Source organism: Lipophrys pholis (genome assembly GCF_963383615.2).
Source record: "Lipophrys pholis genome assembly, chromosome: 16".
In the NCBI taxonomy this organism is placed as follows: domain Eukaryota; kingdom Metazoa; phylum Chordata; class Actinopteri; order Blenniiformes; family Blenniidae; genus Lipophrys; species Lipophrys pholis.
Window position 1 is genome coordinate 7,296,767 of NC_137634.1, and position 24,204 is coordinate 7,320,970.

The following is a 24,204-nucleotide window of genomic DNA, read 5'->3' on the forward strand; positions in this document are numbered from 1 at the left end:
TCACTACTCGACGCTCCCTCCCACCCCTGTCGTGCGTTTCTTCCTCCTTACTCAGTCAGGCTGATGCTCTTCATTCTACCTTTTTTTTTTCCCCACTAGAGCCAACGCACAGTTGCAGGATTCAGTAAAACAAAGGGATCAAGTTGGTGACTATATGGGGCAGTACTTTAAAAAAATATTATATAAAGTTTGCACCTCAAGATTATCGGCAAAATGCCTGTTATGAACTCCAAAGTTAGACTTGTTTAACTCCAGATTGTATCACTTCAAATCAGAAAAAAAGACTTAAACCTGGCTTACTCTAAAAACAAAAACAAATTCAGATCGATAAAACATCTTTTAATGGTTTTACTGTAAATACAAAAGTCTAATTAAAAGCCAGAAGAGCCCCAAAATAAGAAATTGTTTCAAATGGGTATAACAGGACAGAGGTTTTGTCATAAAAGAAACTTGACTAGTAACTACTGCTTTCATCTGCGAAGACATACTGAAAGTTTTCAATTGTTCATACACGTTTTTCCGCCACTCTGTGGCTGGGACGCCAACCAGACGAGAGAATACAGAGCCGTCGCTGAAACTGAGCTCCACTCAGTCAAATTCACATTCAAGCGAGCGATCGCTCAAGAAAACAACGGTGTACTCTACCTCCAAAAATGAATCTATAACAGGTTATGTAAGCCTGCAATTTGCTCGTGGACCGAGACGGCTTTTTGTTTCTCACTCCACTGAACTGGGGGAAACGCTGAGGGAGAGCATGACGCAGTACTTCCTCGGTCTATTTTTCTCCCCCTTTCTTGTCCATTTTTAATGCTTACAGACTCTATTTATCTTCTTGGAGTCATGGGCACGGCTTTTTCTTTTTTAGGAGATCTATACAGTACGCCAATCCTAAATGCTGTGTGTAAAAGACTGAGAGAGAGAGAGAGAGAGAGGGGGAGAAGGTTGACTGGGAGACCTTGGCTTTCGTGACTTGTGGTGGTTGTTCGCACAATCCTGTTTGGATCCCCGGAGAGGAGCACTTTACTCCAAGAGTGGCTCGATGAAAATAGCAGCATGGCCACACCGTCGGCAAGAGAATAAGTATGCGCGGGATATTAGCAATTATAATTAAAGCACAAAGTGTTAAAGCAAACTGTGAAAGTAGGTGTTTTTACAATCCCAGCCCACAGAACAAGATTTCCATTTCTCTTTGTACACTTTGCATGATATCAGTATCAATCTATTACTTGAGACACCGAGCAACATGGATTTCTTAAACTCCGGTACGACGACGATGAAGTCGATAGAGATATAGTAATGCCAACTGCGTCATGTGTCAACATCACAGTTGTAAACCGTTTTTATAGACCATCTTTCCTTTTATGACAAGCTATGCATGTCCCAAACATGCAAACATACTTGAAGTGATAACATTTGTTTCATGTATTAAAATGTGCCTGGTACTAAAGGAAAAAGTGCATGAATCCTTGGATATGATAACCGTTTGGCCCTTCATTGGTAGTAATAATTTAAACCAAGCTTTTCTGTTGTTCAGATCTGATCAGCAACGTTCTTCCTCAGAATTCCATTGATTTGAATGGCTCTCAAATCCACAGCCTCTCAGTTCTGTGCTGCTCCAAAAACTCAATTTTTACATTTTTGAAGCCATCCCATAGTTGATTTACTGATGATGTGCAGTCTGAGACACTTGAGAATTAATTTCCCCCTCTATGATATCAAGCTGTCCAAGCCTTGGAATAACGAAATGGCCCAAAAAACCCCTTGGCGCTCGCGCCGCCATACTTCACTACTGGGTCGAGGGCTGCACGGTAATGGGTGAGCATGTGATAATGGTATTGTTTGTTCTAAATACAAACCAAGATGGTGTTAGTGTCTTTGCACTTTGTTTCTTCCAGCAAGTATTCTTTCTTTTCTGCCCTGTGGACACCTGGGATGAAATATTTATATTGTTATTGCAGTAACAATAAATATATTGTGATGGATGATGTTTTTGTGTTGGTATGCAGTTCCAGCTTTAAGCCACATCTTCTGGTGTCCTGCCATGGACTTCATGACTGCTAAACATTATGTTAAACGGGCCGTGATTTCCTTGGGTCTTCAGGAGTGCGTCAGGGGTTCGTTTTTGAACATGACCCTTTGTGGCTTTGGCACAAAGGCGACTTGGCTTGATCACAGAATTGAACCGACTCCATTTGTAATTCATTTGTGCAACCGTGGACTGGTGACTATTTCCAAAGTTATTTTAGAGACTTTGATAATAAACAATGCTTGACCATGGCTCTTCACAAGAAACCTCGCAAGAACAAGATCACTGGATACTAGCAGTTAAAAAGCAGTTTGCCAACTTCGGACTCAAGTTTGTTTAGTTTTTTTGGGAAGTCATCAGCCCCAGACAGCTTTTTTATTTTTTTGCTAGACACTTTTAGCTGTTTTAGCTTTTGTAGACTGTTTTTGGTCACTTTACCTGTTGTCTTGCCATTTTGACTCCTTTTTCATAATATTTTATTTTTTTAAATTTGTGGTTTCAGTTGGTTTTAGCTGTTCTAACCATTCTCTAGTTATTTTGATTCTAATAAACAGCATGATGTTTTGTCATTTCAGCCATTTCTTGCAATTTCATACATTTTTTCACTCCAACGGGGGCTGAAGGGCCACTTGTGGCTCCAGAATGGCAGGTTGCAGGAGCTTTCCGACTAGGACTCTAACAGATTTGTTCAAAGACATGACTTATTATAACTGTTACTTATTATAATCTGGCTGTTTGCTTTATTTTGATAGACCTTAAGGGCTTAGAGGCAGATGGCGGAGTGTTACGAAAGACCTGGCAAGAACTATACGTGAGATCATTGCACACTTTGTTCATCTACTGAGGGATTTCCATTATTGTGTCCTGTTCCCAACTGTTTATGGCAATCTATGATTTCATGAGGCCGAGTATGTGACCGAAGGAGAAGGGTTTACCATATTTGAATTATTTCATCATAACTAAATATTTGTGCAACTTAGAAACTGCCATCTGTTAAACATTTCCAAATTCAATTTTTTTCCTGTGGGGGAAAAAATGGATTGGTTTGGATGATGGGCGTGATCCGCCGATTGCTCTGCGCAAATAATGGATCCTCAATTGGTGCACTTTTCTGAAATGCAAAAACAATGTCCAGTGAATCATTGCTGTGTCAACAGGATCTAGATTGACTGGTTATTTGTTGTGTGCAACCTAAGTTGAGTAAACAAAGTATTTTTTAAGTGTCCCGCGGCTGTTGTCAACAGTTTGCGTGTCTCACAAAATTTCACGAAGGGTTATTTCAATGCAATATCTTCCAAGTGTAATGAAAATACAGTGGCGATATCTTAAATCTGTGCCCCCCCCCCAACCCACACACACACATGATTAAATGTACTTTTCCACCACTGGTGCAAAGCTCTCTGTGAGCCCACAAAGTAATTTGCTGACACTCTCCTTTGCTCCCTTGTCCACAGATTGACTGTAATCATGTCTGCCCCACAGAGACCATTAGCAGCCATGGCAATGTCAGCACTTACGCAACTCTGGTAATTCACTGGCTTTAATTTCTCAATCACTTGTGGGCTCTCCTCTCCGTGGCACTCTCGGGGTCTTCATGTCGAAGCATGACCTGAAGTCTGTGCTTATCATATTGGATTATATTGAAAGTTGCACTATAGCAAAGTCATTAAAAGTGAGATCGGACCAGATGCATCACCACCACATTTTGTTGTGAACCCGTTTCCTGCTGGCATTTGAGTGAGACAGAACATTCCTGCTACCAAGATAAAAATAATGAAGTTGGCAGATTGATGAAAAAAATGCTGGCAGCAGAATATTACCGCTTTTTAAGGTCAGTGTGACTAAAATAAAATGCTTAAACAGGTGGAGAGGCGGAGAAAAAAAACAAACCCTTGTCAGTTCATTGTGTCCATGGTGATGGAGAGATAATAATAAACCGTGATTAAAAACACTATGCTCAATATGTGTGCAAGAACGAAGAGATGGAAGCCCATTTCCACTACTTAAAAACGGAAGAAAACTTTCACTTGAGTGGGGAAAAAAAAAAACAAATCCCAAGAAAAGTCATAATTATGAGATAGTAATCCACAATTATGAAGGTAACTGTACTAGAGCGCATGCTTATGTCATCTTATTATGACATTGTATCTCAAAATTATTATTTAGTGTCACATAATTTCTTTTTTTTAAATTCATTTCAGACATGTCAAAAACATCCACACAGATGCACCTATATGCATGTCAACATATAAACACCTTGTTGATAAGCTATAATTACATTTATATCGTTTGAAAATTTACACAAAATAATTATTCTATACCTGAGTATACCCACACCTATGTATATGTATGCATACATGAGTCATTTTATCTAATTTAACATGCCTGTCTCTCCTCCTTCGTTCAATTATCTGCATTTTTCTGATGAGCGCAGCCTCAGAATTTTCCCTTTCCTCAGGGTTATCTGTTCACTGCTGTTAGAATGAAAGCTGCTGCTGCTGCTGCTGCTGCTGCTGCTGCTGCTGCTGCCGGGTGGAGACAGACACACAGCTGACCCCTGCAGGAGCGCTGCACCGCCTCCTACACTCTCATGACATGTGAGGCCTTTCGGAGCCCCCGCACCGAGCATGCTCAGACGCTCCGTCTCCTGGAATCTCGAGACGGCAGTTTAGCAGTCATCTGCACACCGAGCGATGAGAAGTGACAAGAGCAGCGGGGAGCCGCGGAGCTGAGATATCTGGCAGGATGAGGCAAAGCCAGACACACACACGCACAGACACACACACACACGCAGGCGGGCCCACACAACATGTTTGTTCCAATTAAAAGCTGTGGTAGGGAACACTGAAAAAAATGGTGAGATGCTAATGAATAGATTGTCTTGTTGTAATGTAAATCCTGAGCGTAGTCGAGTTTCTGGTTTCATTGCTCCCACTAATCCAGAGGTGGGAAACATAAAAACCTTCTGTGGAGGTGTGAGTCACTCAGAGCCCCTCAGCTCTGCAGTATAAAATATACATCTCATATTAAAATGTGCGCAGTAGCAATGTTTCCTAAAGGTTTAACCCCCCCCCCCCCAATTTCCATAGAGACAGAGTCAGAGCATTGTCAAAAAGTTTCACCTTGGGAGCCGTTTTCAGAAAGTTCTGCTTTCAGTGGCTCCGAGCACTGTTGTTCTGTAAACCGACTCTCAAAACGCAGCAAGAGTTTTGCTTTTTCACTTGAAATTATAAAAGCAAGGCCTTATAGTCATGCACAGTTCTGGATTGTGGAAGGAAGCTGGAGGAGCTGGAGAAAACAGACACTGGGGGAACATGCAAACTCCAGGGCCTGGCTTTGAATTAAACCCTGGCCGTCTTGTTGTGAGGAGTCGAGAACAAAATCAAACAAAAGGTTGTCTAAAATCAAATGGAGAACTGTTAAATTGTTAAATTATATTGCTATTGGTTTAAGAAGTTTAGGAGAAATGGGTAATGATCCAAAGACTCAGGGTCCCGTACCCCAGATTGGGAGAACCACTGATCTGCTCCATAACAGGACAAACGCAGTAGTGGCTTTGCTGCAACCGGCTCTGAAGACGCACTGAAGAAGTGCTGAGAAAAAGAAAAAAAAAAAAGCTGAATCTGCAAAAGAAGAGCTTGGTGCTGCAGAGGTGGTGGTTCGAATGTGCGTTTCAGCCTTTCGGGTTTCAAAAATAAGAAGCACAGCTGCTATTAAATACATACTTTCATTTGTCCGTGTTGTTTATTCTAGCAGATTGGCGCACCTCCACAGAATCGGCTCCCAGTGCATCCTGCGGAAGAAATTTGTTTAATTATCCATGACTCCTGCACGGGTCCGCTGGGGGCAATTAGGACGTGTGGCTTAACAAACACCAGCCAGCACGCCAATCAAGTGGAGGAGCAGCAATTACAAGAGCGCAGGCTTACTTACAAGGCTGCGAAGAAATCAGAGAGGCGATTTTATTTTAAGTTTTTGCACCTCGCCACCCACGTCACCTCCCACTCCGTTGCATAATGCATGAGGTTGTTTAAACACTCTCATCACAGTCCCCAGTCGATAAACGGATGGATGGTAAATAAATAAGGGAGCTAATGACACCATTTGGGCATAGCTTATGTGAAGATTTGTGGAGGACAATGTTTGCTGTGTAGAATGGTGACAAATGTCAAAAGACGCTCGGTAATTGGCTCATTTTGCTTAAGCTCATTTACTTTAACACCGGTCTGTTTCATCCGGGAGCCCAGGAGAGGTCCATGACTCAAACATCTTCTATATGCCCTTTGATGAAAAGAAAAACCTCAATATTTAGTAGTTTCTCCTTCTAATTTGTCTCTGATTTGATTTTATAACTCCAGTCGGTGCTTTTAAGAATGGAGCTGGAACTGATGAATAGAGAGAGCTCTTAATGAATCTTTTAAACTGTGTCTGTGACTGATGTCCTTGAACAATTATCCTTGTGTTCATGATCATGATTTAACTTTTATTTGCCACACTGATCTGAATAATTCAACATTGTCGACAAGATTGGTTGAATACCAAGGCAAGAGCCTCACTGGGGAGAAAAATAACCCAGCGTGATTGTTTTCTGGGTAGAATTTGCATGTTCTCCCTTTGTTGGTGTCTCCTAAATTATGTGTAATGTGCACTTGTCCTGTGAAGGACTCGACACTTTTCCAGGGTGTATCCTGCCTCAGTTAGCTGGGATCACCTCCAGTGACTTTAAGCTGTATGAAGTGGTTACAGTGGATGAAATGATGAATGGACAATGTGTGCCGCTTGGAGAAAAACAGTCTTTGTCCTGCTTTTAGAACATGGCTGCAGCGTGAAAGTGGGTTTATATTGCCACCTGCTGGAGATGCAATGTGTAGACGGCGCCACCATACAGTGTGCCCCTTGTGGTGCAATGTCGAAAAGCAACATATCTTTGAGTCTTTGCTTTAAATCAGTCGCATTGAATTTACTGAGAACTTCCAAAGACTCATTGAATGATTATAATTTAAGTAATACTCGGCCACTAAATTCAACCAACCTAAATATGAGAAGAGGACTTGAAATTAAGTCTTATTTTGCAAATATACAGAATAAAATGTTGAATAGATTGATTATGATTAAAAGATCGACATGTGAATAATACTTGCTACTCCAAATACAGCCAGAGAGCCTACATCTACATACACGTAGGCTACTGGAGAGATGATGAAAACTGTGCTGCCTTTACTCAGGTGCATTATTACTGTTCTCCACTCTGATACCTGAAATGGAGCATTGTTCATTTATATGCTAATCCACTCAGACTTCTTGTATTTAACAGGCACTCAGAAACAATTCAGCCCCAGCATCAAATAAATAACTATAAATGGAGATATACGTATTTGCTATACTCCCTTGAACAAGCAGCATTTTCTTTATGACCGGGTTAAATCACTAGACTAGATACTTCCAAGACCGAACTTGTGCAAGTAACTGAAATTAAGCAGCTGGATTACTTTGAAAAGTTGCATATAAAAGTAACTTTAATCAATACAGTCCAAGTGAAAGATTCCCAGCATATCATTCCTGGCTCTCTGGGTGGCTCGTCAATAGAGTCAGCAGCTTTGATTATAATTTCATAATAGCGCCGCATTAGTGCTGCCAGTTCAATAAGGAATAAGTCCGTTTTGAACCCGACCAGCTCAACGAACCTGTTCTTGAAGCTCACGGGCAAACTGGCATCGACAGACGGCGCTTCTTTACGCCAACACTAAACATACAGTACATCAGTTTGCTCTCCGGCAGCAGTAATCGTTTTGCCCTGTGTTTAATGGACTTATATTCACCCCATAAACCCAGAAAATGAATTCTCTGATGCAAAGTCCTACATCTCTTGGTGGTGATACAGTTGGGACGGGGGGGCGAATAAAAATCGGTGTGCAACTGTGTTTCCAGGTTCTATTAAAAATAAAAATTTCACACGAATACGTATGTTGCAGTTTATATGCATCCATACCCCCCCCCCCCCCTATTTTATTGCTGCTCTTTGGCACCCTCTCCTGCCCCACCCCCTCATAACCACTGAAGAGTTTGGACCAGGGGTCCTCAACGGCTTTTTTGGTCATAAAGGTTTTCGCAATTTGCCACCAAATAAACTTTGTCTGGAGCCGCGAAACATGAAACATCTGAAATGAAGAACAAACACTTTAGGAAAACAATTGATAAACAAAATTTGGGTTGCATTCATAAAGTGTCAAAGTACAATTTGGATAGATTTCTTCAAATTTTTCGCCATTTTAAAAAGACATTTTTCGTCTTTAAAACTACTCAAATAACAATTATACTAAATTTAAAAAAAAAACACAGTCAACAGTAAAAATGGTAAACTAAAATAGTTACAGTTGCTAGTACAGTTTTTTGTTTTTTTTAACTATCTAACCTTTTTGTTTTCATTCCAGCTGTTCTGGCTTTTTTACTTTTAATTAGTTTTTTTCTTTTCCTTTGTAGCCTAAATTAGACTCTTCATGAAGATCTGTGTGGAATGCCAATAAGATAAAGATGTGAGCAAAATGCTTATTTACAAAAGATTTCCTGAAAACATCAAGGAGCTTCTGCAAGGGGGGCTGAACAGCCACATGTGGCTCCAGAGCTGCAGGTTACAGACCTGTTGTTTGGACTCTTGTGTGAGATACAACAGGATTGTAGCACAAAGTGCACGGTGTATTGCAATACTTTGATGACTTTTGCATTTAGACTGTGATCTTAAACTGGAGCTATAATATTCAGGACACAATACATCTTTCTTACCTTCTGCAGTCGATTTCAAATTCTATTAAATGATCATTTTCCCCTGCGAAGTTGACTAAATCTGAAGTGCCAACCCTAAGAAGGAGTATTTCACACATAAAGCACAGTGAAAGCTGTACCTACCTTCATTTGGTCCATTACCATGGATGAATAATTGTCCACACATTGTCACGTATCATAACAATGGCCATGCAGTCGGCGGGATTGGATTTCTTTGTGCTGTGGCGATGTAACACGGGAAATGATGACCTTCGTGTAAACGGAGATAACCGAAGTCAAATGAGGGACTTGACATCTGAGGCCGCGAAAAGTACCTTCTGCATCAGGCCTTGCATAAACAGTGACAGAGACCCAATATTTGATTAGGACACTTCTGAGTTGGCAATACATTTTCATAAAGGGCAGGATGACGCATACGATTGTGGATCTGTAAATCTCATAACTCGGTTTGGACACAATTACGGGGCACGTTTTGCTCCTATTATGCCTGATAACAATGACGGGGACCTTATTTCACTTGATTTTGAAATTATTGTGATGAGACCTGGTTTTGTTTTTCTTTGTTTTTTGCAGTGTTTCTTTCCATTTCTGTATTTTAGGCTTAGTTCAATACAATGTTAACATTTGCAGAAGCTCAGAGCAACAATGATGACGTTGAAGTAATGAAATAATCTATTCGGCTATACGCCTCTTCTCTTGCATTACTCATTCATGTCTATTTATTCATATCATTTAGATAATGAGTGCTTTTCAAAAAGCAATAGGGAGTTAGGATACATATCACAGATTAAAAACATTTGTTTTTGGTTTGTGAAAACAATTAAAGGATGTCATCCATTTTCACAATAATTAGGGATTTACCGCCGGGTTAACTAATTGCCTGTAGTTTAGCAAAAAGCCTGAAATCAAAGGAAACAGCCAACACGGCTCGGTACAAACTTCCAATCTCTTAAGCTTTCTTCAGAGCTATTCAACCTCGATGCGGAGAGACACGTGGGAACTTTTGCTCGTCAGACACACTGACTTTGTGGAGTCTTGTCATTTTTCCGACATTGCTCTGCAACCAGAGGAGACTCCAGTTTTTATTGACTTTCAAAACATTTATGAAACAGGATGAGGGATGATTTTTGACTTCTTCCTTTGGTTTTCCAAGTGTGCACAGACTCTGACTTGGTGTGTATATATACTATAAATAGACCCTCTGCTGATGGCCTCCAGCAGGTTTTATAAGGGTGGCTGTGTAATGTCCAGTCAGTGCTTTACATAGAGGTCCTGATACAACCTTTATAAACGATCCTCCCATCTATTTACTTTTTGAGCTGTCATCATCAGATATACTGTACATGAGTCATTCTTTGGTTTTCTCTGTTTTCTGCAGTATGTCACTGTTCAGGCTCATTTCAGACATCCTGTTAGTGAATATAAATGATTTAATGTGCCCTCAAGGAAATCTATCTTTTACAAGAATCAGTCAAGAGTTTATTTCCCTTTCTCTACTGTAGCGGCTTCCCCAACACCACTGTTGATATAAATCTTTAATTGGAGCTATACTCGGCTTCCTTAGACAGTATTGTGTTGATGGCAATGGCCTTGAAGAACTGTTGCTCACTATGTTCTTCAATTATTTAAAGAAAGGAAAAGGCCCTATATATATATATATATATATATATATATAAAATGTACATAATGACTGTATTTCAATGGGTTGTGAATTAAAAAAACAAGATTTTCTTGTATTGACATCCATATAATATTTAAATTACAACAGTTTTTGCTATTTGTCAAATATAACATGGAATAATACTTCATTTAGACAAATATCATTGACTGTGTTTGAGAATACTATACTTACGTAAAGCTGTCATCTGCCTCTGTGGTACATCAGGTTAAACCTTGATTATTAATTACAATGTAAAGACACAGTGCTCAAAGTGACCCCTGTCACTCACCTTATAACCTTAATAAACTCAATAAAATATGCTTGATAAGTAGGTCTTGTTTGGTTGAAGAACCTCAGTTTCCAAAAGTTAGGATGACTTGTTAAACGATAAACTCCACCCCCCCGTTTTTTTGTCAGGTGGTTATCAAAATCAAAATAATCACATTTTTCCTTAAAAATTTCTCAGCGACAACATTTGGTATGTTGTTTACTATCAACTGGGAATACCATATAGGTTCGTAAAGTTTGCAAATCATTGCATTCTGTTTTGTCTTATATAACCCAATGTCCCCTCTTTCCTTATTGGAAGTGTCGATGTACTTTTTCTACTGAAATGTCCAGGAAGTCCCTGAAGTCGTGCCGCTCAGGTCAAGTCAAACATAAATAAACCCGACGTATCAAACCGGCCTGACGGTCACTTATTCACGTTTTCACTGGCTGGGCCCAAAGAAGAGAAAACAAACAATCTGCAAACATTTAACCAAACGTGTCTCCAACCACTTTCCTTGGAAACTCCATGAGTCATCTATTCATTCCATTGAGAACCACAACACTTTATTTTGACTCCCACTCTTGTTGGCTCCTTAATAAAGAGACACTTAAATACGTATGCATAGGATCAACAAAATAATGTGAATATTATACAGAGCATAGTTTTCGCTGGATTTGTGCAACTTGCACTGTTGGAAAACAAAAACGACAACCACAAAAAACAACCCCAAAACATGTAACTTTTGTCATGTTATGCCTTGAATTGAACCCTTTTTTTGGCACCAGACCTCTGTACTGTGAGTAAATGAGCAGCTTTGCAATATTTTCTAGCCGCACATCAGTCTATCTGCAGAGTTTCATCTCGGCTCGACAGGGAGTCCGTTTGTCTCGTGCAGCGTGAGGCTCTTCTCCTCAGTCTCTGCGCTTGTTTGGCTGCCAGGCTGCAAAGAGACCTTGTGTCCGTTGGTGAAAGTCAAGCGTTTATGTTTGGACTCGCGATCGAGCTGCGTTTTCCTGCGGGACGCTCCCCTGCAGCGCAGCAGCTCTGCGTACGCTCTGCGGAAATCCCTGTTGAAGGCCGGATACAGGATGGGATTAAGGGTGGAGTTGATGTAGCCCATCCACAGGACTACAGAGTGAAGTGTGTTCGGGGGGTTTGTCTTCTCCTTTATGCCCATGCAGATGAAGAAAGTGAAGTAGGGGAACCAGCAGATGACAAAAGCCCCCAGTACAGCTGCCAGCGTCACCGTGGCTTTGTGCTCTCGGGCTACGGCCGCGGTCGCTGTGCGGGCAAATGATGGGGTGGTGGCACGAATACGTCGCACCTGAAAAGATTGAGAAGTGGCCACAAATTAGCATTTCATAGTTACTTACTCGGAATTTAGTCATCTATTAATTATGTGCTCAAAACAATTTGGGTTTTCGTTTCTGTGCTTTCGCTGGTGGAATAAAACCAAAGGAGGCTAAATAACTTTAATGGGCATATATTGCTTTAAAGTATATGGCTTTGACAAAAAATTTGTAAAATGGACACCAGTGGAACAGGACCTGCCATCACCCCCTTAATGACAGAATATTCAACATTTCAATCTCAATGAATTAAAACTGGGTGAAATTTGAACCTGTTGATGATCAAATTGAATAGTACAATGTGTCAGAATAAAACTAACAAAAAAGATAAATGAGAAAACAACCAGCCTCATGGATGTAGATACATTTTTCTCTATTCTCATTATTGGCAAATTTCACCCTTTTTTCAGACTCGTCTGTAACTTCTTACACAAATATGAAACAAAACATTTTCAAGTTGCTGAGTCTGAATAGATGAGGCTACATTAACTGTTATCATAACGTCTTTTTTCTTGGTCCAACCGAAGCCCATGGACCACTGAAAATGAGCCGGTGACCCATCTTGGAGTCGTCAACCACCAGCTGAGAATCGCTGTCCTCCAGCATGCTGGTTGAATTCTGTCCGAGTGATGTCTTGCACCAGTTGATGCTTAAACAACTTGCAAGTGTTTCATGTAGTCTACAAATATTTCTCAATAATGCATAATAACTTGACTTTTGTTTCCAAATGTAAATATTTTGAACCAGTCGGGCAGCATTATGGTTAATATACTGTTCATATTCTATCCATTGTTGAATCTAGCTCTAGGTGGCTTTCTGCAATAATAATGAAAATTATCTCCAAGCTCAGGTCCCAGCTTCAACATATGACTTTTATATCTCAATAGTGTTCACATTGTGGCCATTCACACTGACCTGTTCTCGTGCCACTCTGAATATGCACAGATACATTCCACACATGAGCAGGAGAGGCAGGTAAAAAGAGCTGAAGGCATAAATCAGCACATAGTTGTTGTTCCACTCAAACTGGCAGTAGCGGCCCTTCACGTCCTCGTCCCCCATGCTCCAGTCCGAGTGCTGCACTCTGTAGTCTGCTGTGTTCCAGCCCAGGTGGATGGGAACAAAGGACACCGCTAGTGACACGGTCCAGATGGTGACGATGGCCAGTGTCACCCTCGGGCGAGTAACTCTCCTGGAGTGGCTGAGCGGCGCGGAAATGGCCAAGTATCGGTCCACACTGATTGCCAGCAGGTTCAGGATGGAGGACGTACACAGCATGACGTCTAGTGAGATGTAGATGTTACACAGGGTTCCCCCGAAAGGCCATTTGCCACTGCGCAGCTCCAAAACGGCAGACAAGGGCATCACCAGCAGGCCGAGGAGGAGGTCCGTCACTGCCAGGGACACCACGAAGCAGTTAGCGATGCGCCACAGCCGACGGCTGAGCCCCACAGCCAGACACACCAGCACGTTCCCACCTACAGTCAGAATGATGAAGGACACCAAGACCAGCAACCGGAGCGCAGTGGAGATCATGATGCACTGAATCAGTGCCTCAGTCCGTATCTCGGTAGAAAATGTTTACAATGAGTCATCCACGTATCTCCGAACTTCCCCTGCTACTGCCATGTCACTTCTCCATCACATGGTGCTGAAGGGAAATCCGGTTCAGGAGTGGATCTCTGGGATGAAAGCACCCGTCAGCCATCTCTCTTTTCTCAGTCTCGTAGCCACAGACCCTCAAGTGAACGTGTCCCTGTGGAAGAACAAGTCATTAGAATGACATTTTTAGTTTGCATACTCAGTGCAGTCGTCTCACTGCTACTTTACTGGACTTTGGTCAAAAAAAGAGAAATTTTGTAGTCAAAAGCTGTCGTTATTTTACATCGTTCTGCCGGGAAATGGAACTGAATGTTGATATCCCAGGAAATGTGATAAATTACAATCTACCATGATGTTTTTTTTGGAGCTCTGTTTACATAAAAGAATAAGCAAGGAAATGAATTGGTACAATAAACTGGAAGTCAGGAAGTTAGCTCCCGTACACATACAAAATGACCATAAATGAAGTCCTTTTTCTGAACGAACATATTTACTGAAGTGCCATAGGTTCTTTATGATGCTGATCTTCGAGGATCATACTTTACTTTCGACTTATACTCCAGATTCAACACTCTACTAACTTGAAAAAAAGGGGGGGAAATATACATATATATATATATATATATATATATATAACTCTAAACTCTCGTTTGCATGTCTAATGCTACATTTAAGCCCAAAATAACAAACTATTATTACTTGCAAACCTTGTGACGGAACGTGTTAAGTAAAAAGAGTGTCCTGGGAGGTTCGACCAAGCCGGGTTATAGGATGGTGCTAACAACTCTCCCCTGGAAAACAACAACTTGTTACCGATACTGCAACAACACATTCCACAGAAACCCTGGGCCCAATAGGAAACGCAAACCAAACCAGGGGTGCCATGAAAGCCCACCGCATAAAGCCCAAAAGTTTGAACCCGAGTTTTCTGGGGTTTCAAACCACCCTCCATCTTGGAGCATGGAGTGTCGCACCATGTTTGAAACCACTAAAATAGCCTGGGTCATCAAGAAAATGCAGAACTAAGCAAAGAGCTGTGATGATTGAGCTGGGAGTGGTGGGTCTATCACAGGGTGACTTTAAATTATGAGTGTGTGTGTGTGTCACTGTATTTGCCCTGCAGTGGACTGGCAAACGATACAGAGCATATTGTCTTCTCTCATATCGTTATGATGAAGTGATTATTCCTTAACAAACAAGTGCATAATAGTTGTGGCACAGGGAAGACATTGTGCCTTATGCCTTTCTTTTTTTTTTTTTTTTTAAAGTTAAAGTGTCTGTAGCTGTTTAATTGTACTGCTTAGTGTTAACAAGGTGATGGACAGTCCATGTTGTCCCATGTTAGTCACCCAGTGTGAACTTGAAGAGCCTCCGTCCAGATAAAGTAGATGTTGGGAGAGAAGAGGGTATTAAAAGATAATAGTGGCATGAAAGTACAGTTTTCCAGAAGACTGAACATAATGTAGGTTTGCTATTTCAGAGGGCCGGTTTCAGATGTCACTTTCATCAATAAATACTGAGTCTTATTTGTTTAATGTTCCAAATCGATCAATAAAAGAAACAGTTTCTTTGACGTGTACTTGATGTGTATGTACTGTACAGGGCTTGTTATGTTGTCAGCTGAATCATCAGCGCTCCAGTATGAGAACCATAAATTCCCATAAAATAATTCAGAACAGATCTGAGCATTGTGGCCGGCGGGCTTACATGCAGCCCACTGGCAGTCCTTGAACAGCCGTAGAGGGATCATTATGAATCAAATGAAAATTATGGAACAAATACTTCTACTCAACAATATTTTGAGCAGGTTTATTTCATTTTGTGACATTTGTGTAATTGTACACAAGATAACACAAGCTTGATTGATGCAGGATCTCTATGAAAACAATGCACAATATTGCTATTCAATACAAGTATTCAACAGAATAGAGTAGACCTCCCAGATCGTTCCTTCACAGTAGTTCTAGTTTTTCATTAGTCCCCTCGGGATATTTAATAGCCCGCCCATTACAGAAAGGTTACTTAGTTTAGCTGCAATATCTCAACGTACATGATGTTTCACTGTCTTATGTGCAGATGATCCTTTGAACTCCAGAAAGTTGCTCTCCCTCCTCCAGTTAAACATTGCAGCTTCCTCAGTCCCACTGGAGGGTTCTTGAACTTCTGTTTACCCCACCAGCTGTGTACCACACAGTATATGTCTTTTATAGGCCCACAATGCCAGTACGACTAGCTTTGTGATGTTTAACGTCCCACATTCCCTCTAATTGTACGCTGCAGCTCTCCTGCCCTGAGGCCATCTCAGCCCACCTTTTGTATATTACACAGGTTGGACAATGAATAACATTTGTCTTGAAGGAAGTTGGTTGTGTCTGGTCAGGAAGGGTTTGTGTCTATGCGATTTAAAAAAAAAAAAAAAAAAAATTAAATAATAAAAAATAAAAATAAAAAAGAAATAAATGTGATTTATAACATAGCTAGAGAGGAAAATATTGTTTCCCAGGACATGAGGATATTTACTAGAGGGGGAAACTGTGGGCTGTACTATATGGCTGTCAAGCTAAACTACATGAATGCTGAATTTGACAAAAGAAAACCGATTCTATGTATTTAAACTGATGTAGGTCACTGTGAAGATGGCGTGCTTGGTGGCGCTAAATGGGGCAGTTTAGCTATTTCAGAAACTGTTGGGTGTACTTGTAGGTTTTAAAGAGAAATGTCCAGAAGAAAGAAAAAAAGATCCCAGTATAAGGCCTGGAGCGAAGGCACAATGATCGAACTAGGTAAAAAGGGAACGACACCCCAAATACTTGTGCATCATTCTTGAATGCACAGAGCAGAGAACAGAAACAAGATTGCAGAGACAATGTTTGGTTTGAATGGGTCAAATATTGATTTGGAACGTTTAATTTTTGGGGTCCGAATTTGATGATCAGCCGGCTACAAACTGAACGATTTCAACAATGTGATAAGTCTACATTTAACAACTCGACATGGAGTTTCCTGTGGGTCGATTGTACGATGAAAAGCTGAGTCGCTGCCTACTACGTACAGGAGTCGGCGTGATTGTGCAAGAACAAATGTCATCGGTATGCGCCATCCATTAATGAAAAAAGAAACAAGCGAAACATGAACAGAGCCCTCGCCCTTGTGGCATTTATGTGTTTGGAGATAATTCCCCCCAAAAAGCTTTTTGTTTTCATACCACATGGAAGCGATTTGACACTGTCAGAATTTTATCGCAAGTTGAGTTAAGCTGCAAGACCATGACAACTGTTGGTCCTTAAACCAATCTCAAAGTACAACGTAGGAACACCGATTTAGAGCCAAACCTATATATATATATATATATATATATATATATCTATATCGCCACAATTCTCTCACGATTGTTATCTTTTGTCTGGGGCGGCCGAAGAGCGCACGGTACGTAGCAGGTTTTAGACTGCATACCGGCATTGATCAGTGACGTCTACGATCAACAGTTCAGACTGTCGCTGGTGGGATGGTGACTTTTGTGTTGACAGACTTCAGGCCACTCGGTATAAACTGAGTGGTGTACAAATGCCAGAGCTGCTGCTAACAATGCCCACCCCTTTATGATCAAACTCTACCGTGGTATGGAATCATAAAGGCTGGATGTGTAGCTGGCTAATCTTTGACTGTGTAATAATGCTGTATTGATATGGGCCAATGTTGTAGAAATAGTTGTAACACAAAGCCTCGATGAAGGAAGTTAATTCTGAAGACATACTGTATCCAGCAGTGTACCCACTGCTGTGGTCTGTGAATGTCAATAAATCAACTTATGCATGATCAACTTGTCCCAAGAGATGTGATTTGTGTTCATTTTTATGAACGCCCAAAGAAATTGGCTGCCCTGCTTTGCGTGAAGTCGAAGCCAATACTGAGTTTCCATTAAGAAGTGATTCAGTTTGAAGATGTCTATGCATTCAGGTTTTATGCGCTGGATCCCATTACCCACAAACTACGTTCAAGATTTGAATCAGGCACACAATAATGGGCACAGCTTGGCACTGTTGTGTTTCTAGTCTTTTATAGTTCAATGCAGCCGGTGGAACAGCCACTGAACTTCCCATGAGCTACCATATATTTATGGTGATATCTTAATTTACTCAGTGCGTCCTTATCACACCGTGTCCGTCTGATGCACCGCCATAAAAAAACAAATTGTGTTATTAATGTTTGATAGTGCTAAATTCAGGTGGCTTGTATAACAGCAGGCTGATAATAACATTGAAGGTGTTCCGTTATGGACGCTACTCAATGTGAAAAGGTTATGCAATTATCATACAGCGTTGTCACTGTTTCACAATGTATTACAAATACTCCATTTTGGAATATGAACACCTATAATCGCATGCAAAACTCGATATAGATTTTATTATGGAGTCATCGTACGTTTGTAGTGTCTACGTCTTAACAAACCTCTCTGCAAACACACATTAGTTAATTTGTGATAAAAATGTTTACTGAGCTCAACAATCCAGCTTAAAAGAGCCTATAAATATGCGAAAATCAAAAGGAATAGCAGATTGATTCTGCCAGGACCAGCCTTATCGCTTGTTTAGTGGTCGCAGTCCTGGCCCTGCTCAGAATTTTCCCAGTATAATTCACACTGCGATGACAAATATGATAATAAGGAGTGATGGCAGTGACGGTGATAAGAGCGACAGATACAGAGGAACAATGTTTACTTCGAGGACTCATGCTCAAACAGTCTCAACAGTGACAAATCGGATAATGCATAAGCAAAGAAGAGGCCCAGCCATTTTATTAATATTATCACAGCCATTGCACTTCAGAGGTGGTTTTCTAAGCAGATATGTGTATTTGAAGAAGACTTTTACTGGTGCAATCAGAGTAATCCAGCGGCGACTACAAGGGTCATGACAGGGATTTTCCACTGTCCATGTTGTTAATCTGCTTTTCAACATTCTACATCTTCTTCCTCATATCTGGGTCACTTTAGTCATCTCCTTGACGGAATGCAATGGGGAGTGCCACCAGGATTTATTTTTTTTTTTTATTATTCTCTGAACTTTGAATTTTGGCTGTAAAACAGGCAACAAACATGAGTCATGGCTGAAGAAAATATCAGCACATTTTGTTTTTCAAACAGTTTTCACATATACTTTCTTTATAATTCACATTCTAATCTCTATTTTACTTCAAATTGAAATGTCTGACAAATATTTAAATGGTTCCTGTTGTCCATTTTCTTTTCTTTTAACTGGAGGCCATAATCATTAACTACAATATTTGTTTCAAATTTTACAAAACCTTTGATATAAATTCATATATAAACTGTCAATTTTTTTTAATCATTAAAGTCATTTAATCATTACTTTGATGATTTGTTGAGACACACCTGTGCAATAATCCTGCTGTCCAATCTAAAATCTAAAATATCAAGGAGGCCTGTCTATAGGATAAATTGCCTGGGGTCAACAACCTGTGGAACCCTGCAGCTTTCAGAAAATTATGCCTGAATGTTTCTATCTGATGTTAATTTTGTTGCCTAGCAGCATTCCTTTCTAAGGAGTCTTGACAAATGTGATGCATAAAAAACAAACATTTCTCGAAAAGCTGGAAAAAAAAAGGTGTTCCAATCAAGAAACACTTTGGAATAAGAAAAGAGGTTTTGATTCAATATGGAAAAACTCATACGTTTACTGCTAATGATTGTGGTTTTTGCGGAACGTGATATGTCAAGAAACTGAATGATAAAGCTTAGATGGAAGTCATAAACGTCTACAATTACTATGACAGGTAAAACTGATTGAACTGGTTAAAATGGCTTCAGTCAAATTAAACGACAATAAATGGCCGAATCCACTATAAAGGGACTGAAATGTATAATACTGATGAAATGGCAATAGTATTTCATGTTAAGTAACTTATTCAAGCACAGTTTTGGTCAACTTAAAACATTATATACAAGTTTATAAACTGTGTTATCCTCACTTTTAAAGGTTAAACATGTTTTGCTGATCCAGGTGAATTTTAATTGGTTAAAAATGACATAAATGATCATAAAGGTCAGACTCGTATTCAGTTGACCAACAAAACAAAAATATCTTCTTTATCCTTTTATGTTCACTTGATTACACTTAATTCGATTGTATTAATTGCATTTATATACAAAGAGCAGACTCCCTACGAGGGTCATGTTGTTCTGTACATGATCATTTTGAATTGCATCTAATTGCGTGACTTTGTCTCAAATGTGGGGTTTCCTTTTTGTTAATTCAATTGAAGTACCCTTTTCCTCACCTGCATTTTCCCATCCAATGTTTAAATGTTTGTGAAAATGTCATTAGCGTCCCCTCGGGACTAAACACTTCTGGTTTCCATGGCGATGCTGTTTGCTGAGCTCTGACGGAGTTCAGGTAGAGCCGCGTGTCATGCTGCGGGAAACAGACGCGGCGGGTTGCAGGCCATAAACGGTTTGTGGCTTTAATACTAAAGGCAAATAAAATCAAATGATGTTTGCCGTCACTTTCAGTTCACATTGCTCCTGACCTCCAGCACGATGGAGGCGCGAGGCGAAACCTGACACCGTAGTATCACGGATGAACCTGAGATCATTTTACACTTCACTGTATAAGTTATAGCTTCACCACTGAGTTTGTGTGAGACGAATGACAAAAATTGGATTCAATTCGTCTTAACTGAACGAGAAACAGGAAAAAGGAAAGAATAAGTGAGTTGTGGTGAAGATATTTCAAAGTGTTATCAGCCAGAGGAAGAAAATGGTTAAAGAGCTTTGGGAAAACTGCTAAATCCTCCAACAGTTGCATAAACTGTGCACTTGTTGCATTGCAACACAAACACTTTGTCACATGTTGTGCTAACGCCGCATGCGTGCCCACCCACGACCTGTCAAGCAGTACTAATTAATACAAGCTCCTTTAGCAAAGCACAGCAAGGTTACATTTTTATTTATTTTTTTCCTCCCCTTCCTCATTAACAACTGCCATTTGAGAGTTGTGCATTGTTGCAGTCTGACATCGATCTGCTTTACACTATTAAGTATCTCAGTCTTGAGCTGCTGTCAGAAGTTTACTGCACCGGGGAGAACAGCCGGGCAGGTTGGGTACGAAAATCCCCCGGATTAAATGAGTCAACGGTATAGGAGACGGCAGCGCGGCACAAGATCCGGGCCTGACTGACAGAAGGTGGGCGAACGCTGGAGATCAATAATTTAACACGTGAGCATCGAAACCACCACGGGCAGCGTGGTGAATCATTTGGGGATTTGCCAACGTGACATTCAAGAAGTTCTATGATTGGTGCTTTCTTGTCTCTGGAGGGAGGTTGAAATGTGTAGCTTGACTCTTAATTTCAGTACAATCTTCAATTCAGATCTTTTCAGAAACAAAATAAATTGGAGCAACTCCTGCACGGTCAAACTGTCATTTAAAACATCATTTTGAGATGTTAGAAGGAAACATTTACCAGTAAAACACGTTATTTAAAAAAAAAAAAAAAAAAAGTTCCGCTTCGAGTTTAAAAAATTTTATGAAATAAAATCTGATACAAGTGTGAGAGGCAGTGGATAGCCACTTTATTTGCGGTTTGCTTTCATTTGAAATGGAAACTGATTACTTGAGATAAATGGGCAGCATATATACGTTTAATCTTTCTGCTCCCTTTCATTCAGGAATGTTGTATTTAATTGGTTTATTTCTTTATTTAGTTTTTACAATGAATGAAATAAACTAAACATGAAATTAAACACCAACATCATTATGCCCACATATACAATATGCATCTTGCAAAAGACGGACTTAACTGTAATAAATGACATTTCCATGCACTGTGTATTGATGCTCGGAAAATTGAAAGGATAGTGTGATTATTAGCAACTGATAAGAATTGTGCAATTAAAGTGCAATTTGTTGATTGACGTTCCTAATTGGTGACTATCTAGTGGCCATAAACGTCAAGGAAAAATGATCATAAACAAAATCAACCACTGGCTCTGCTTCTGTAACAATGCTGGTGGGAACTGCCGATGTGTGTGCGGTTGGAATTAGGGGCAAGAGAAAGAGCACTGTTATTTGGCGGAACAAATCTGAAAGCAAGACGACGTTAACATCATCTACATGTGTTTGTATTCATTGCAAATCCGATCGTTCTTCCAACACTTAACTCTTAAAACAGCCTGTTCACGAACCTTGTGTGGGTTTAATTAACACTATTGAAACAAATCCAATGTATAACAAGTATATTTCTATTTGATGATGCTCAAATGCACAGTGTGACGTCGTTTTCTAGCTTTCAAAATGCTAAAACTCACAATTTACCAAAAGAGCTATTTGTGAAGGTGAACAGCTTCTCTCCTCTCCTCGGCTCTCCACCTACATGCCAGCTCACCTTCTGTGAATGTGTAACGGAAGAAATGGAGTGCAGAAGAGTATCGCGTAGCCAGAAAACCGTACATTGATCTATACGTTTATGTCTGTTTATGTCATCTGTTCTTGCTCAGCCCGGTCAAATCTCTCTCCAAGAACGATCCCACATGGAGAGGTTGTTAGGGAAAAGAGCTTGTGACTCACCTCACATGGCTCCTTCCAAATCTCCAAATGACCCAATCTTTCATTCCCAGTGACTGTTCCCCTCTGGTCCCTTGCTCCTGCCAATGTGTAAACTTATCTGTCTCTCGCTCTCTCTCACTCTCTCTCTCTCTCTCTCTCTCTCTCTCTCTCTCTTTCTCTCTCTCGCTCCCTCGCTCTCTCTCTCTCTCTCGTCCCTCGCTCTGCCCCTGCACTCGCAGCAGACCTGTAAACATGTTATCAGCGTTCCCTCTAATGCATCCTTTGTTTGCCCCAGAGTATTTGCGTCTTATCATGAAAATCTGCTGTCGCTTCCAGAAAACAGTCGCCCGCAGCTTCGGCCCGTTTCCATATCGGGTCGGATGCTGAGGGGCTCGGTGGGCTTCTCATCAGAGATTCTTATTAAGAGTGAATTATTGCATCAGTGCCTCACGCATTTCTAATCTGGGATTTGTTTGTGGCCTCCGTAGTTTTTCTTATGCAATGTACAGTAAGACCAAAGTAAGACCCACTTTTTTACCCCCCTGATAACTACTGCTAATATAGTTACCAGCGATAAATAAATCAATAGTTTAGCCTCATGTATAATATGTCCTGCTTTTGCTCTTCTTGCATATGGATTGACAAAGAGATAGGAATATAGGTAAATACTCATTTACATTAGTAGTATGTATCTAACTTTTGCCGTCTTAAGTAAAGGCAATTTATTTAAGTGCTCCGGAGTCACATCTGTGGCATTGTCCTCCAGATTCTAATTATTCTGCACTATACAATGACGCTGTTTGACTGGTGTGAAGATGGACTACTTATAATTTTCACACCCCGGGTCAAAGGTCAAAATCACTCTGGCCTCTTGTATTATTACAATACAGTTCAGGGGCCGCATAAAGTAAATTACTTTTGAGAGCCCACTTTCCTTATGTGTGGCACCGCATGTTTAAGAATAATTTAATTATCAAATCTAAACACTCCATGTTACTAGTAAAGATGCAAGACAAAGACAAAGTGCTTTATTAAAGACATTTTTTAGAAGGATAGCCCAAGTTAACATCACCCTGGTTCACGAAATAAAAAGTCATTCAAGTTTTTAACTGCACATTTTGCTAATCAAGATAATATTGATGGTGGAAACTAAAACACATGAGGGTGTTTGTTATATATTTATTGTGAGGCTTTTCTTAAAGGTCACTATGAACTCTAAAGGCAGTTTATTGATATCAAAACATAGTATTACTGGGTCTAGTTTAATATCTTAATTTGTTAAACTTGCATCTACATTTAGATAAGTACGACGTGCTTTATAGAAGAAAACACATGTTTTACACTACTTTTACATTAGATCTGATGATGATGCTTCAATGTAAATATTGTAAAATCCACCAGATACGTGCTGAAGCTTCGACCCCAGGTGAAACGCACATTGAACTCACCCACATTTGAAACGCATTAATAATAGGTATTATATCTATGATTGAAATTCAATGGGAAAACAATGTTTATTTAATGAACATGAGTTTACATTTTAATTTCCCTACATCCTTGTAGTTGCATAATGATCCAAGTTGATCGGCCCTAATTCATAATCCGGGCTCAAACAAAACTTTCATCACAGTGTAATTATTGTCTTATCTGAAATCAAAGGTCACATGACAATTTATTCCACTTCAGTGGCTGACCTTGTCCCACTTGGCTGGATGTCTTTGCCTGCCCTAAAATGAAATAAGTCAACAATTAGGAGTCTGACTGGCTGAAGAGATTAAACTATAACACAGGTAATGTACAAACTGTGTTGTCCCGCTGTGCTGAGGTGGCAGAGAGTCCACATACAAAAAAAAACAAACGGTTTCACACAGTCCAGTTTGAGACTTGGCACTGCATAGCAGCATTCTTTTATATGTTTATGCACACTTATCACAAACATTTTCCCATATATT

The 24,204-nt window shown here is 40.2% G+C and overlaps 1 protein-coding gene across 1 annotated transcript; it reads right to left on the minus strand.

The window, feature by feature from the left end:
- Positions 1-11,285: 11,285 nt before the first annotated feature.
- On the minus strand, positions 11,286-22,362 carry hrh2b (histamine receptor H2b). The gene is made up of 3 exons (XM_080484088.1): positions 22,274-22,362; positions 13,002-13,842; positions 11,286-12,061 (listed from the first exon to the last, which is right to left on the minus strand). Exons 2-3 carry the CDS (start codon positions 13,620-13,622, stop codon positions 11,594-11,596), a joined length of 1,089 nt encoding a protein of 362 aa, XP_080340214.1. The 5' UTR covers positions 13,623-13,842; positions 22,274-22,362; the 3' UTR covers positions 11,286-11,593.
- Positions 22,363-24,204: the final 1,842 nt, after the last annotated feature.

Bases quoted from the DNA above. Each gene is read 5' to 3' on its own strand.
- hrh2b (XM_080484088.1), bottom strand. From the start codon at position 13,622: ATGATCTCCACTGCGCTCCGGTTGCTGGTCTTGGTGTCCTTCATCATT. The intron at 12,062-13,001 runs GTCAGTGTGAAT...CAATCTTTTCAG, and splicing joins TCAGAGTGGCACGAGAACAG to GTGCGACGTATTCGTGCCAC.